This window comes from Gekko japonicus, unplaced genomic scaffold, assembly GCF_001447785.1.
Source record: "Gekko japonicus isolate JY-2015 unplaced genomic scaffold, Gekko_japonicus_V1.1 scaffold127, whole genome shotgun sequence".
Taxonomy (NCBI): Eukaryota; Metazoa; Chordata; class Lepidosauria; order Squamata; family Gekkonidae; genus Gekko; species Gekko japonicus.
Genome location: NW_015170891.1, coordinates 1,704,441 through 1,721,765, shown reverse-complemented (window position 1 = coordinate 1,721,765; position 17,325 = coordinate 1,704,441). Strand labels below are relative to the sequence as shown.

The following is a 17,325-nucleotide window of genomic DNA, read 5'->3' as shown; positions in this document are numbered from 1 at the left end:
GGGCGCCTGGCCGCTCACACTGGGGCAGTGGGGGCAGCTCCGGCACGCCAGGTGGGTGGGCAGCGGCAGCAGGGCCCTTGGGTGGCTCAGTCCGGTGCCCCCATGATGGCCCCGCACTCTAGGTGAGAGACTAGCTCGCCTAGTGAGCAGGCCGGCCCTGGCCACACTTAGATCAAGCTTAAGGTTGCGGGGGGGGGGGGGTTGGCTGAGAAAAGGGATGAACCAGTACTGCCCTTCCCAACTCCCCCCCGGCCAGAGCAGACCTATATTTACTGGCAGTCTGATAAGGAGAGCAATTTTCCACTTCTAGAAAGAAACTGACTTTGGATTCCGAGTGCTGGGGAACTGCTGATTCCACTGAGATTCTATTGTCAGTTCAACCAAAGGCAAATTGGACATGCTTCGGAAAGTGAGAAACAGGCTAAAAATAAAGTCCAAATCTGAAATGTTTGTAGGACGCTCCCTTCAAGGGCAAATCCAGTCTGGCAAAACACTTGATGTGTCATGGAGTTACTTCCTGTTACCCCGAGCACCACCTTCTCCTATGAGAGAGACAGAGACAGAGAGAGAGACAGAGAGAGAAGAGGTGGCTATCACAGGACACAAGATGGCTGATTTGGAGAGTGCTGTGAGGAGATTGGTGCTTGATTGGTGTTTGCCAAGTTAAACACAACAAATGAGATGGGAAGACGCACAGGGATCTCTTCTCCTGTCCTTGAACACACACACACACACTTCGTCCCTTTTGTGCATCTACCATTGCTGAATACTTTGGGGGCGCATAGTAGGCCCACACCACAGAAAGGGGACTGTGACTGTCTTTGACTCTCTGCCATATGTCCACTGCACACTTCACAAAATTTAACCTAGGGTCCAAAACAATGGCAGCAAAAAGCCCCAATGTTTCTTTAAATTGTGCTCAAGGCAAAGTGCTCTAAATCTGCCTTGCCAACTGAAGAGGGGAGATTTGGTGTTACCAAACACTCTATACAAGATAAGCTGAGGTAACAGGCTTCAAAGAATGGGACAGAAGAAGGAGCATAGAGTCTGAGGACAAATCAGATTTGAGGCGACATGTGCAGATGAAATACATATTATTTTCACAATGGGGCAAAGTGTGCTCTCCAACCCCACTCCCGGTCATTTCAGGTCAGGAAAAGTCATGGGGGGAGCCTGTCCCCCACACCACCGTCCTTATGTAAATCGGGCCCACACATACCTCAGAAGTGTCATACTTCAGAACACGACTTTCCACCCAACCCAGGATTGTCCCTGGGGAAAATGTAACATCTCATCAAGCCTCAGCCTACAAACCAGACCAACGCCTAGCAAGCAAACAGATCTGCCTTTTAGAAGGAGACGACACATCTCCACCTGCAGTTAGTGCTTGCTGTCATTATCAACCCAATCTTCACAGGGCATATGGGGTTCCCTCAATTTGCCTAGGCATCAGGTTTACAGCTTTCCTAGAAATTGTAGTGGAATGGACAAGCATTTATCTCTTGTGAAGCCAAGAGACTAGGACACATACTAGCCAATGAACAGAAACTTTGACTGTGGGCTATGGTTTTTTTGGGGGGTAGAGAGCCCTTCCATGACATTCTTGATATTTAAAAACAATTTTAAAACTGTGTGGCGTTTCTTTGCTTACATGCTGGCCCTTCTGCAGATCCTTAACATTGTCTTGGAGAGACAGAAGGTGGGTTGCTCGATTGCTTCCCAGCCTGAAGATACCAAAAGGAAAGGCAGCAGGCATAGAGCAGCTACACAGACATTTATTCTGAGAGTGCAGAAGCTGCACGGAACAGCTAAGGGAGAGAGAGCCAGCTAGATCGGGCAAGGGCAGGCTGGGAACATGAGATGGATCTGGACCAAGCCCCAACATTTCCTGTCCAATTTAGGGGACTTCCTGTCCCTTTTATGTTACCCGAAGTCACAAGCCAAGTCAAACCCCCTGACACAGGGAGGCACCACTCCTCCACTGCCTGCACCCCAGGCTCCATGCAATGTGGCATATACCCAGGTCTCTGTCCAGACCAGACCCCACCCCCTAGACTAGCTTCAAGTCAAATAATTTACTTCCTCCTAGATTATGTTTTGGAGGCAGGATTTTCCTTAAGGCAAAATGAATTGATGTGCACGGCGCTGCATATTCTAAGCAGGACCTTCTGACACCAAAGATGACCTCAGCTGAATCCTGCAGCTGTCTGATATGAGGCTGGCTCATGGCAATGGGCACACACCTGCTTACTTGGTTCCTCTTAGTCATGGGAAGCCTTGCCCCCTTTAATCTCTGGAAACTTCACTTTCATGAAACATCGCATCTTTAAAGCGGTCTTAGCAGCCACGAGGGCTGCAAACCTTAAATGATAGCATACATTCTTGGGATGCCAAATTACACACCCAATACAAGGTATCTGTGCCTGGCTGGTGGGCCCGAAGCACCGCAGAATGTGAACAGCCCTCCTCGGACACTTCCAAAGGCCAAGGACGAAGTCATTTACGGAATAATCCCGTGCAGAGTTATTCTAGACTAAGGCCACGGAAATCAGTGGACTCAGACTGGAGTAACTCTGCACAAGATTGTACTGTTGGTGATGTGCCTATTCAGAACGTTAAATCTACTCCTCAGTGTCACCTCAGCTGAACACAAAGGCTCACCCACTACAGCACACATTATGCTAGGTCTGCAGTCTGACGCTCACCCAGAGCAGTGTGGCCTCAGACCGACAACCTCACTGCAGAGAAAGAGCCCCCCCCCAGCTTGCAAACAGTTCTCTGGGGTCCCAGGCAGGGGAAGGTCGGTCCCAGCACCTGCAACCTGAGATCCTTTACCTGGAAATGCCAGGAACTGAACCAGGGACCTGCTACATGCAGAGCTCCAGCATGCCAGAGGTGTGAGGCCATGCTTCTGCCCCCTTCTGCTCAATCATAATGAAAGGAACCCTGACAAGGTGACTGAAATACATATATAGGGTTTTAGTTCACAATATCCCCTACTCTTACCATTGGTGACTCTATGCACACTTTCCCAATCTCACCCTCCCCCCCACCCATCTCCTCAGTCATTGTCTCCCAAGCCACTGGGCCTTCCTTCCTTCGGCAAGGCAAGATTCAGGCTTGATCCTCTTCGGCGGGATGGTTCCAGGATGACCTCCTGGCGTGCCTGGCTTTCACTGATGACTTTTTGAATAAACTCAAAAGAAGAGTCAGCTTGTGGTGACTGTCTGAGGGCAGGTTGGTAAATCACCAGCCCAACAGTCATTATTTGGGATGCTGTTCAGCAGCAGCAGCAGGGATCGTGGCGGAGGAGCCTCCATCAGGCAAGCCACACTGAAGAAGCCGTGGCGCTGAGGCGGGGGTCTCGGGTGCCTCCCACGGCCCACACAGCCAGCTCCGGGCTTTTCAGACCACAGCTCTTCCCTGACGCAAGCCAAATCGCCTCAGGGCCGAGAACTTCTATAATCGACCAACTTATGGGCAACACGGTGGTGGTTCGGAGGTGGTGTGCGGGAGACGGGCCGGAGGTGCAGTCGATCTTGGTGACAGGTGACCAGGGCTGGGCGCCGCTCAAGGACCCCGCGGCTACACGCCATGCGCTTCTCGTCCAGTGCGGTCAGGTTGTACTCACAGAAGTCGATGAGCAGCTCCACTTGCTCGTGGAGGGAGAGAGATTTGTACCGTCTCTGCGCCAGGAAAAAGAAGGCTTCCACAAAAGCTTGCAGGCCCATCCCTTGAAGGAAAAGAGAAAGGCCATTAGAAGCCAAAGGAGGACTTGCTACCTAGAAATATCCAGGCTAGCACCTCCAAAAGAACATTCTCCTTACCTCCCCCCTCCTTACCACCTCCCAGCTGACTGGCTAAGCTTTGAGACAGTGAGATGCATCTGCTGAGGGAGCAGCTATAATGTCAAGGAACGCTCTCCAACCTTCTGATGGTTTAGAGGTAAATGTGCCAACACTGACAAGCCATATAGCTCCAGTGGAGGAATTCTAACATCGGACTGGACGGTCACTGGGGGTCTTTCTGGTGTACAGGCAGACAATGAAGGTGAGTGGGAGGAAGGCCTCAGCAATTCCATTAAAGGAAAGGGGACAGAGCAGGCGGGAAGCTGAGACGCACGGGTCAGGATGGAGGCAGAGTGGTACAGAGGAGCTTGAAGGAAGAGGGAGTGGAGTCAAGACATGAGAACGTGACAGAAGAAGGAGAAAAGGCAGCTGGGAAAACCATGCACAGGAACTAGCTAGGGTTAGTAACATTTAGAGTAGGTTTGGACAGGGGCTGTGGCTCAGTGGAAGAGCCTCTGCCTTGCATGCAGAAGGTCCCAGGTTCAATCCCCATCTCCAGTTTAAAGGACCTGGCAGTAAGTGATGTGAAAGACCTCAGTCTGAGACCCAGGATGGCTGCTGCCAGTCTGACTAGACAAAATTGACCTTGATGGATCATTGGTCTGATTCAGTGTAAGGCAGTTTCAAGCAGGTATTTTTTACAGGTAATGGAGATCTGGATCCTGTAGAATTAGGAGCCAGGGAGGGAAAGTTGCCAAAGGCCTCACAGTGGATGAATTTTCACATATCAATACAAACAAGCCAGACTAATTTCTGGCTTCTGGTCTCTCCCAAACAAATCTTACATACTGTGGTACATTATGGCTCACACAATATAAAATTTCATGGGAAAGTATCCTAAAAGCAAAAAAAAAAGTTATTGGGAAATGACAGAACAAAGTTTGAGTCCAGTGGCACCTTTAAGGCCAACCAAGTTTTATTCAAGGTGTGAGCTTTCATCTGCACACACACTTCTTCAAGATACGGACATGTATAGTGGGAAAGTGGCTAGGATGTCCCTTGAAGCAGACTTTCTGATTCTGGGAGTTACTTAATTTCCTTTTCCCCCTCAAGAGCCTTGGGAGCCACCAGTCGCAAAACGGTGTCTCGGTGGAGCAAGTCACAAAATGGTAACTGAGTGGGTAGAGCCAGTCACAAAATGGTGCCTTGTGTAAAACTTGCGGCCATTCAGAGCAGGTCTGTAGTGCTTGGATGGGGGAACCTATCCTCTGCTGTTTTCCCAAAGCAAACCACCATCCCAAACCGTAACTTGCCCTGCAGAGAGAAAATGTACAGTTCCCATCCAGAGCAAAGGTTAGGGTTAGGGTGCCTCCTAATCCCTCACATAAATGAAGAGAGAAGCTGCTAATGTTCCTTTAAATGGAAGGATAAGAAAGTGATCTTTTGGAGGTCATCAGCTGATAGGGTTGCCATGTCAGAAGTGACTTGACAGCACTTACACAAGAAAGTGACTACACCCACACTGGATGAGGGGTGGAGAGCTACTTTTAAATGCTTGATGAATGACTGGCCAACTCCTGAGTGACCCTTTTCCCCACCCCTGCCTTAAAGAAAAGGCAGACAGATTTGATTTTGGAGCCTGGCTACCACAAAATAAACTGTTAAGGAGTCAGATTTGCTGAGCCCCCAAAAGTTGCTGAGTTCAAACCTAGATGTGACACATAAGCATCAAAAGACAGCAACTAAAATATGAGGCAGAGAGTAAGTATTCAATCATCTCCTGATTTTGACACCTGTCTGCAAATAAAAAACATAGGGGAAAGGATATTCATTAAGTACTGTGCCCATCACAAGACAACATCTGCATTTAACTGGTGGGTAACAAGCTGGAAAGGAGCTGCGGTGGCTCAAGTGGTTAAGATGCTGAACTGCAGGCTGTGGAAGGTTGGTAGTTCAGCAGTTCGAGACTCGAGTGTGCTGCATGACAGAGTGAGCTCCCGTCTCTAGTTCCAGCTCTTGCCAACCTAGCAGTTCGAAAGCAAGAAATTGCAAGTAGATAAATAGGTACCACTTCGGTAGGAAGGTAACAGCGTTCCGTGTGCCTTGGTGTTTAGTCATGCCGGCCACATGACCATGGAAATGTCTTCGGACAGCGCTGGCTCTTTGGCTTGGAAACAGAGATGAGCACCGCAACCCTAGAGTCGGATTCGACTGGCTTTTGAGCAAGGGAACCTTTACCTTTTTAGCAAGCTGGGAATGCCTGCATTGGCCAACACCAAGGCCATCCTGCCTCTCCAACTGGCCTGCCACACCTCCTCCTCTCTTGGCTACTGAAGTCCCACCTGTGGCCAGCACAATTCCCCTCAATACTGCACAGGCACAAGTCTGGAGCCAGTTTGCCCTCTGGCTCAGGAGATTGTTGTTTGTTTTAAACTGTACCTGGTAATTTGCTCATGCCATCAGGTGAAAGAGAGGGGAAGCTGCCTCATTAATAATAATCCCTGCTTTTTCCTGAACATGGCAGTAAATTAAAATTTTAGACTTCGTACCTAATTAAGACTCCGTGCCCCACTGTACTTTTGTAACCTGCCGGAAATAAGAAACTTGTGACGGGCCCAGGTGGTGAAGGGCAAATCCTTGAGGGGATTCGTTTCCAGATAAGACTTCATAGTGCATAGATTGTATTATTTTTGTAAACTCAATTTGGGCTTCTTGAGGCAGCAGGGAAAAGACCTCTTTTGAAACAGAACAATTATACTCTGAAGTATAATTTCCCTCAGCCGAGGGCTACAATTGGGGTCACTCATGAGGTGGGCGATGAACTGACTGGCAAATAACGCACCAGGTTTATCAGTGCTCAGCAGCAGCCAATTCCACGTGATATTTTATCAGTTGTGGTGAAACGGAAAGGGGAGTGGAAAGACATCCCCCCCCACTGCCCCATAAGTGATACTCCCCTAGAGCTTTTAAGAAAAAAAGTTAGAAACTCTATTTTACCTGGAGGGGGGAAAACAGCAATTATTGCATAACTGAACAGCTGGAAACAGGACCACAATCAAAGCTGCATCATGATAGGCAGTCCAGAAACGCCACCCGCTCCCAAGCAAAAGACATTTTAATTGGAGGAGGAGGAGGAGGAGAGGAGATTGGATTTATACCCCGCCCTTCACTCAGAGTCTCAGAGCGGCTTACAAACTCCGTCCCCTTCCCCCTCCCCACAACAGACACCCTGTGAGGGAGGTGGGGCTGAGAGAGCTCTGAGAGAAACTGCTCTTTCAGCTCTAGCATAACTATGGCTTGCCCAAGGTAATCCAGCAGCTGAGTGTGGAGGAGTGGGAAATCAAATCCGGTTCTCCCAGATTAGAGTCCACACACTTAACCACTACATCAAACTGGCTTAGCTGCTTTGAGATGTGGGTGTTTGTTTTTCACAGTCTTATCACAGGCTCACTAAGACTGGGCAGGCTTGCTAGTCTCTAATTGGGTGAGCGGGTTTTAAAAGGAAGTGATGTCAACAGGCCAGAACTCACACACAGCCCCTCAAAAATATTCTGTAGGTGTGTTCTGTTGAACAGATGCCACAGACAGGATCCTTAGCCTGGCAATGGAACAAAGGGCAAATGGCATTCTCAGTGGACCCAGAGGCCTTCCAGTCCTGGCCTCTTCACCCGTAAGACTGAAATCCACACGGAGTTCTGTTACAAGCACTGTGTGGAAGAATAAGATGTGGAGTCTTGTGAGCAAAAATTCTACTTTGTGAGCTACTGACATTAAAGTTGTGAGCAAGCAACTTGGCTACTGCATAAATTAGTTTGCTCTGGAGCCATCCTTCCTGAGCTAAGACAACGATGTGTGAGCTGGAGGCTAAACAACTGTGAGCTAGCTCACACTAACTCAGCTTAGAGGGAACACTGGTCACGAGCCAGGTATTCCTTGAATGTCTCCCATCCAAATACTATCCAGGGCAAGCACTGCTTATCTTCCAAAATCTGATGAGATTAGGCAAACCGGGGCTATCCAGGCCAGGGCCCAAATCCTAATTTTACACTCCGACCACTGCACCTTGCTGGCTCATGTCGAATCCCATCTAATTTAGAAATATTCAATGACTCTAGGTGTTCAAAGAAGCCTTGAGGCAGTTTAACCAACAATTATTATTTTTATTACTACAAACGGGGGATGACTAGTGGCAGGGGATACAATGTCAACAGAAGCAAAGACAGCCTTTGTGAATTAGAAATGTTGGGAGGCGTTCCGTGACATCACAGCTGTACGGCCAATTGTAGGGTCCCATAGATAAGCAGGGCACACTGCCCTCTCCTCCTGCTTCTTGTGTGGCTAGTAGACACAGCCCTTTTCTTAATTGTGGGAAGGAGCTTTTTCCCATCCAAAGGGCATCTCCATGTTTGCAGAATAAAACACAGTCACTAGATTTGCCTCTTGTGGGCAAGACACGGATGCCTCCCAACACGCACACCCCACCCCCAGTTTTCACTCAGTGGCATAATACTTCTGCGTGGATATTAAAAATAAAACTCATCTATTACCATTTTTAATAAAACCTGACAACTAAAATCATTGCAAGAGACACAAAACGAACATTTAAGGCTTACCGTCGTTAAGGTTCATCAGGATCCAGAGCACATATTAAAAACCTGGTAGGGAACAGACAGGAGTCGTCCCTTGCAAAATAAATGTCATCATTTTCCAAATGTGGGTTTTTAATTTTGCCTTCCCCTGCACATCTTCTTTTTACGGGCCCTCCGCTTGAGGCCATTTAAGCTCCATCTCCCCTTAGAACAAATTTATCTGCTTTCAGTCTGGAAAGCACAGGGCATTTGTGGGTTATACTTCCCTGGGCACATGGCTGTGAATTCCATTTGATTTGCTGAAAAATTTACATGAGTACAAAGAGTACATGAGTACAAAGAAACGAAATAGCATTTGTAAAGTGTTAATCAGGTGGCAGGCTGGGATGGCCAACTCCCTAAACTGCCCGTCCTGCTAGCACTTCCCTAGGCCCAAGTAGCAGCTGGAACACTGACCCAAGGAGACATCATCTGAGAGATATGAGACCTTCAGGTTTAGAGGAACAGGCTATGGACCCCAATGGACCCTACTCTGGCATACTGAACTTGATAAAGCAGATCAGCTGAATAAACAGCTCAAACTCTTCAAGGAATTGCATCACTGATTGCTCAACTCCATGCCCACGTTGCTTGGGGTGCCAGTAGACCCCGCTAGACAGGACCATTTTCTCTTATATTGACCTGCCCACCCTGGAGGTCCTGCTTTGTGTACCCAAACCACCTGGTGGGTGACAATTAGAAGCAGGGCCTTCTGCGTGATGGTGCTTCAGTCGTTGCCGTGCCCTTCTCAGTGGTTTGTCTGGCCTCTAGTCTGTTACGTTTCATTTTCCAAGTGAAAATGTGGCTCTATGCCCAGACAGTCTGTTCATTGGTTTTTGTAAAATGTGCTCTGGTTGATCTTATAAAATTTAATCCCTTCCTGGGATTGGTTTACCCAGCTTTTGAGTTGTGTGTTGAAGCTGTTGCATTGTGCTATTTTATTCTGCTGTATTATTGTTTTATTGCTCATTTTAATGTATTTATTTATTTGAATCCCAGCTTTCTGTTCAAAGGAACACCCAAGGCAGCTAACAAATATAAAACCTACTGTTATAATACAAACTGCGAATAATTAGCCATTAATTAACAAAATAGTACCGATTTCCAAATTCTTTCCATGGCAGGCAGCAAGGGGACGTGACTGTGCTCAGCCCTCCATTAGCTAACGATGGCTTGGCTTGGGACCAGAACACTTGCATGACCACCTTCTCCCATATTATCCAGCCTGCCAGTTAAGATCTATGTCACTTTTAATGAAGGGGTTGCTTTTTTGACACTATTTTCGTCTAGAAAATGTTGTTTTAAGCTGCTTATGGTCTGTTCTTATGATCAATGGTTTTTAATACAGGTTTTAAATTAATATCTTTTAATTGTTTGTTCTTATTATTTTTTATTTTGTAACCTGCCTCAGGCAGGTTCTTTGAGAGGTGGCATAAAATTCCTTTTCTACATAAATAAATAATTGCTTAGTGACTGTTTTAATTTTGTCTCATGCATGTTTGTGTTTTTATTGTCGTCATCTGCGTCAAGCATGTTTTCTGTAGCAAGAACTCCAATAAATAAGAGCAGAAATAATATAGAGCACCCTAGAATTTTGCACGGTCAGTTTTGACTTTGTACCCATTGTGAGTCCCTAGGTGGCATGTGTAAGATTCCTCGGAGGGCCCCCCATGTATTCACTGACCATACCTAGCACTGCTTAGCTTCAGCAAAGCAGCTGCATCATGTCCCTTCACAGCATCACCAATTTGGTCTTGGGGCATCCATCAAGATTCAAGAGGCATAAGTGAGGTTTTCTGGCTAGGAGTTGCAAGCCCCTTGAATGAGGATAATGCCAGAAAGTGAAACCCAAACAACATTTTTGCCTTCTAACACTCAGAAGGATTTTAAGAGTTCACCGTTGAGAATTTTACTATTATGAGTGTAATACTGTGACCCCTTGACAGATATATCGAACACATGTATTTATACCATACAGAACATTCATCAGGGCTGGGCAGCTCTTAGAGCTATTTCCAGAAGCAGTGTCTGACGGGAGACTCTGTCTTCATTTCCTTTTTTCCCCTGGATCCCTTAGAAGTAGCCAATTGCTGGTTACTACCACTTCTTCCCTCTAGGTCATCTGACCAGACCCACAGGCCCTTTCCTGAGCATCCCCAAGTCCAACAGGTTAAAACAAAACAGAGCATGGGCACCTGCTGGAGGCGCCTAGTACCCAACCTCTGACTGTCACGTTTCCATAGGAACTGGTGCATAGCATAGACCTGCTTAGGTACAGCAGCCAGGACCAATGCTCCCTCTAAGCTGTGGAGTCTTGTGAGCAAAAATTCTACTATGTGAGCTACTGTCATGAAAGCTGTGAGTGAGCGATATGGCTACTGCATAAATTAGCTTGCTCTGGTGCCATCCCTCCTGAGCTAAGACAGAAATGTGTGAGCCGGAGGCTACAAAAACTGTGAGCTAGCTCACACTAACTCAGCTTAGAGGGAACACTGGCCAGGACCATGGTGCAACAGCCACCACAGTCAGAGGAACAGGTGCAGAGACAATGGCAATTGGAAATGGCTGAGGGAAAGTGATCTGGTGGACCGCTATGAGCAAACACAAGATCGGCCTTCCTGGGTCCCTCTAGGCCACCATCTTTCTTTCAACAGCAGCCAGCCTCTGCAAAGCTAACAAGAACATCCAGAACAAGAGAAAGTTTGATCTAGCGGGTAAAAAAAGAACACCAACAAAAAAGGATCTGGGAAAATCTGCACAACAGCTGTATTTGGAGGGAAAGGAGGAGGAGGAGAAGGAGAATTTTGTTACTCTGATGCAGTGTAAATAAATATTTTTCACATCGCCCATCCTGGTCAGCAAAACAAAACAACAACAGAAAAGAGATGCTAATAAATAAAACCACACACACACACACACACACACACACACAAATCTGCACTATCTACATCCCATGAGCAGATTCTGCTTATCCGCAGCAATTTAAGATGCAAATCAAACACCAAACGCTAATCCAGAATTAACAATGGGCCAGATGGTAATGCTCGTTTGAAGCAATAAACATGAAAAATAGCTTCCTGTGGCTCTGATTGCCGATCAATTTCAGTTCTTGCTAATGAAATTCAGAAACTTGGACATTTCTGCTAACTTATTTCAGCAGCAGTGGAAAAGCTGTTTTGTGTGGTATTTTTTTGAAGGGGAAAGGCTGGTAAATTTGCATATGCCTCAGCAAAATTTTAGCAACGTGACAAGTCTTAGTCTGTAATGTGAACACTCCTATGGTTACTTCCACATATTCCGATTTCAGCCCCCTCCTCCGATTCTCACCAACAAACCCACCCTGAGTTTTGCTGCCACATACTAGCCGCTTTGCAGCAGGAATATCAGGGCTACATCAGTGAGTATCTGCTTATTGAAGTCTTGCTTGATAAATGTCAACTTTTGAATGGTCCCCTTTATCTTTAGAACCAAGAGGGGTTTTTTTTATGTTTTAGCTAGCACAAAAAACCAAAACAAACCCAGCGACAGAAAATGCTTGAGGACTGTACTAGGAAAGGGATTAACAATCCTATGTAATCCACAAGATAGTCTCCTTAAAGTTGGAAAAGGGATTTACCTGATTCTCTTTGGTCTACTCCAAGGCTATTCCACTTTCTGCTGATGTCGATATACAGTATGTCTGCAGCCGCCATGCTGAAGCTGCTGTTACTAATCTTGCAGTTTCTGGGGAGCGTGAAAAGGTAGAAGGGAAAAGACAGCGGAAATTAAGAAGGGATCATCTGGGAAGGTAAAAATGGAGAAGTTCTTCCACTGACAGCATCAAACCAGGCAGGCCCAGTGGCTACAAGGGTGGATGGAAGTCTCTGGTTCAAATCTCACTCAGCCAAGAACTCACGAGGCAGGAAAGCTGCTGTCTCTTGGTCCACATGCCTCCCTTCCCCCCTACAGCATCTAGTATCCAGAGGTATACAGCACGGAGGCTGCATTTAGTTTGCATGGCTAAAAATGTAGATACATCTGACTCTGACCATACCCGCATCAGACTACCGCAGTGCGCCCTATATGGGGGTTTGCTTAGAGATTGTTTGGACACTTCAGTTGATTCAGAATACAGTGGCTAACTGACACAGGTCAGAGGAAATGCATTTCACCAGAATTGAAAGAACAGCATTCCAGGGTATGATTCAAAGTGCTGCTTCTTATCACTAAAGTTCTAAACTGCCTAGGACCCAGGTAACTTTGAAGACTGCCTGCAAACATCTGTCGCACTGTTAAGATCGTTGTTAGAGGAGACCCTGATTCTGTGTGCTCCCCTTCTTCTGGAGCTAAATGGGCAGCCATAAGAGACAGGGGCCCCTTCTGTGGTGTTGCCTCATCTAGGGAAATCCTTCTCTGCCTCCCTTCTTTTGAGTTTTAGGGAGCAAGTGAAGACACTGGGTAATAATAATAACTGGTGTTTTAATTTCTCTTTTAATCCCCCCAAGCTCCTTTAAACTGCTGCTGCTTTCCATTTTTAGATGCCTGTTGTTATGTTTATTATTGATTTATGTATTTTATTAACATTCTATAAGCTGCTACAAATTTATGAGGAAGCATAGAAATATTTCTAACAGAGGGATGAACAGATGAATGAACAATCACCTAACAGGAGATCTTCTCACGTTCATCACTCATTATCCCTCCTCTGCCCTTCCCCATTCTCTTCCCCACCCAATGATGGTTAAGTTTCTAATGGGCAAAAGGCTCACTTTTGTTGCTGCTGCTGCTTATATTACTCTGAAAAGCACAGCAATATCTTAATAAGTCCTATGAAGAATTGCTGTAGTATAAGGCCGCTAAAACCAATAACTGGAATAACTCTGCATAGGGATGCACTGTAAAACACCAACACTGATAATAATTGCATTGGATCCTTCCCCAGCATCTTGACTTTGGTTGGGATGGATTCCAGTATCTATATATTCAGGTGCAATAAATGGTATCGTTAAGGATACTTCTGAAAGTCTCATCATCCAAACTCCTCTCTGGATTTTGGAGCTCCAAATCACCCAGTTTTGTTTACAAACTGCAACTGGCACATTAGCAATTTACCATTCCTTTTTTTAAAAAAAATATATATTGAAATGTGTTCAGAATATTGAACCATGCATGGTTTGCAACAGCTTCCTGACCTTTCTCTTTACTAGTGTCTTTTCTTCTCTATACACATTATGTAATATGTATCCACATACACATGTGCATCTAACACTGCAAAAAGCATTCTTTTTTGGGGGGGTTGTATTTTCGTGTGAGTGTGTGTGCACCTGGAAGTCATGGCAACCTCTGGTGACTGACCCCTATTGGGAGTTTGGAGGATATTCAGAGAGGTGGCTGAATAAAGCCTGCCCACGCCTCCCGACTGCTGGTATTTCAAGGAGGTCTCCCATCCAAGTACTTGCCAGAGTCAACCCTGCTTAGCTTCCGAGATCTGATGAGATGGGGCTTGCCTGGGCTATCCAGGTCAGGGCGCAAAAGGTATTCTTGATAGGACTGCATGCACAACTGCATCAAGATGTTTTTGGTGTAGAGTTCTACCAATGCATATATGCACATCTTTCAAAATTCTGCCAAAAAGAATTTTCATGCAATCATATGTATCATCGCATCGATGTGGCATTTTTGCACATCAGAAGCGGGAGGGTGGGAAAAGACAAAATAAGTGAAAACTACAGTAGAATCTGAAGACACCAATTCTAGAATCAGTTTTCATGGCTCTTCTAGTTAAACCAAAATCTGAGCGCATGCACAGCAGAGCAAAGTCTTACAACAAAAAATGGAGTGTGTCAGTGGAAATTTCCCCATCCCTGGCAGTTGTGCAGAACATGATCAATTTTGCACAAAACTGATTTTCCTGAGAATTTCTGACTTTCATTTAAACTAACAAAACAAGTTTCAGGTCTGGAGGGTAGCAAAAAAAATGCTGAAGAGTGCGGTTACCAGCTTATGTCCCAAAGGCCCACAAATCAATACATTGGTGGGAGGAAAGGTATGATAGCCTTCGTCAGTATCATCCAGCAACTCCCCAAACACCTAGAAAAAGTTCTGCCCCAGACATTCTACAAGAGGCCAGTTCTGGGATATTCCTTAAGATGATCCCCAAAAGCCTAACCTTACAAATGTCCGGAAACCTGTTGGTCCCAGCTTGGTAGTGCCTTTGACGCCCAGGAAGCGGATGAACAAAACAGCAATCCGTTCCACCAGCCGCAGATAGTTAAACTGCTTTGAATACTTTGGAAACACCTGCTTCAGGCACACGGTGGGCAAGTTGTTTTCAAGGGCTGCACTGGGCTCCAACTCCAATTTGTCCATTGATTCTTCTTCAGGGAAGTCTTTGTTTTCCTGGGATGCAAGCTCCACAGGCTGAGATCTGCAGGTCAGAACATTGATACAAAAACAGTGTCAAACAAGTGCCGGGTTTTTCTCCTCACCCAGAGAAATTATCATGATGGTCCATTAACATTCCTGTCTGTGCTTGTACCACCATTCCCCCCCCAAAGGTTAGGAAAGAAGCTGGTTGTGAATGTTTAATCAGACTTGGAAGCAACAAGTTTGCAGAACGTGGAATAGAAAAGGGAAGAAGGAGAAGGTTCAGGGCAGTTAGCCTGAAGTCCTTACCAGGAGTGTGTGGCCACAGAGGGAAGGCCTGGAGAGCCACGGGGTGCCCAGGCAAGCCAAGGGAAGGCATGGGGGTGTGGCCTAATATGCTAATGAGTTTCTGCTGTTGGTTGTGGCCTATTATGCTAATGCGTTCCTGCTGGGCTTTTTCTACAAAAAAAGACCTGCTCAAAAGTAAAGAAATGTTTTGTCTTGTGCTATTTATAGCATGACGTCAAGGCTCCCAATATTAGGTTTCTGGGCCAGCTGGAGCGAACCCCCTAGCCGGATGCTTGGCCATTCTAAGCAGGAAGAGAAACCAGGAGATATGCCCAGTCCAAACTGGGCTGACACACAGGGCTACATCGGCTCCAGGTGTCACAAGTGGCACAGGCTTAGCATAAGGCAAGTTTTATACTGTCATGTACTCCCCCACTTTCCCAAGCCATGAGAAGTGTGAGAAGCTGAGCCACAGGGTCTGGTTACCTTTGGAGGAACAGACAATGGAACCCTTTGGTTCCTTTACAGTAGTTGCTCTGTTTACAAACATACAAGATGAACGCAGGTGAAGACAGAGAGGCATGCCTTCAAGGCTGCAGAACCACCATACTGTATTAGTTCTCAGAGATAGCATGCACCCCAAAGTGTGCCACCTTCAGCCAACAGTCACAGCTCTCCGTTTGCCTTTCTCTTTGTTTCCTCCCTAACTTCTAATACCTGTTTTTTCATACACTACTCATATACCTGCTTCCTCCCATCAGCTGAAAGGGTGACACTTCCCCCAAATTCTGGTGGGCCCTTGACCAAGTTGACAAATGAGCAACTTTCTGCAGTCTTTAAAAGAACATTAACTTTTCTTTCTTGTCCAAAGTCTCCATCGAGTGCCGCTTTAGGCACATTCACAGAGACAACAAACCCACAACATTCCTTAAACATACTTTATGAAATTCCTCCTTTCACGCTAAAGATTTAGGAGGAAAGGGACATCCAGCCAAGTATCAGACAGGGGTCAGAGAAGTGCAGGGACTTTAACTGCAATGCAGTTTAATTCAAAAAGTCAATTCACACCTGCCGTCATTTGACTGTCCTCACACATCAGACTTGGCAACCACACGCTGAATTGATTCCACCCCAAAGCCTTGCAATACAGAAAAATCTGTCAAGATGGCAGATCCATGACAGTCCATTCACACAGGCAAGTTGCCTCTTGATGTCAGGTTTACAAAGTGCCAGTCATATGGAAGTGGACTTATGTGATTTCCATCGAGACCTATATGTTTTGGTTTTGCTGGGCTACTGATCCGCATACCCTTTTGCTTAAATCCTTGTACTTCAGTACCACTGGGTTGCCAATGGCATCCAATAAGAAATCCAATATTTCTCAACCAAAGGGGCTAATAAGAGCAGAAGTTCACATGGAACTGGCCCAAAGGGCAAGAACGCAGACTGCAGCAGGATATAAGTGAGAAGTGGCAGGGAAGCATAGAATTTTGAGCCAAACCATTTGCAAGAGGAATTTCACACTTCCCATTGGCAGGAAATGCCTAAGCCATCATCCCAAGCAAGAAATTTAGCATTGGTTGTTGCTGGGTTACTAGGGAAGGTATGATTAACACCCGAGACTTTGTGCCACCATCTGCCCCAAGAAGACACCATTAGAACAACCCTAAAACAGCAAGCATATTCACTGTATTCAGTGATGGCATGGAGTTAAACAAGTTTCTTGCTGTCAACTATTTCATGTGCCTGCTGCGTAGTGGTGGCTGATGACACCCCAATTCCAGTGCAAATGTTCTCCATTGCATACCATACATGCGTACTAGTGTCAAACTCTGTATCTTATGTCTAGCAGACCAAACCTTTTTGCTCGGTCCTACATAGAAACATGCATGGGCCTCTCACACTATTGAAGTGGTTCAAGTTGCTTTCCCTTTTTTTTCCTACAGGTGAGAAGCTGAAATTTGAGATGAGTTGAATCTCCCCATTTTGCTTCTTTCTACATTCATTTATATTATTGCCAGAGGTTTTGGTTCCCTGCTTTCTACTGTGGGCTCTGTAGATTTGTCTGCACTGTGTCTGCACATGTTATACAGTTCTTATACATAATTTATATGTGTAAAATGCACATTATCTATCGCTATAATATGCCCATGATTCTGATTTATTTATGCCTAAATAATGTTTAAAAATGTGAACGTGTTATGGTTAATATTGGGTGTGAGGAAAACAGAAAGCGGCACAAAAACAGAGAGCCCAAGGTTCAGTTCATCCAAGAG

At 46.0% G+C, this 17,325-nt stretch overlaps 1 protein-coding gene across 1 annotated transcript in view; it reads right to left on the bottom strand.

The window, feature by feature from the left end:
* Positions 1–3,137: 3,137 nt before the first annotated feature.
* The window catches only part of TTLL11 (tubulin tyrosine ligase like11), a 77,319-nt gene continuing 63,131 nt past the window's right edge, over positions 3,138–17,325 (bottom strand). The window contains exons 8-10 of the mRNA XM_015418415.1: positions 14,565–14,822; positions 12,033–12,139; positions 3,138–3,733 (exon numbers count right to left, since the gene is read on the bottom strand). Coding sequence (XP_015273901.1) covers positions 3,444–3,733; positions 12,033–12,139; positions 14,565–14,822 — 655 coding nt within the window. The 3' untranslated portion in view covers positions 3,138–3,443. The remainder of the gene's footprint in view (positions 3,734–12,032; positions 12,140–14,564; positions 14,823–17,325) is intronic.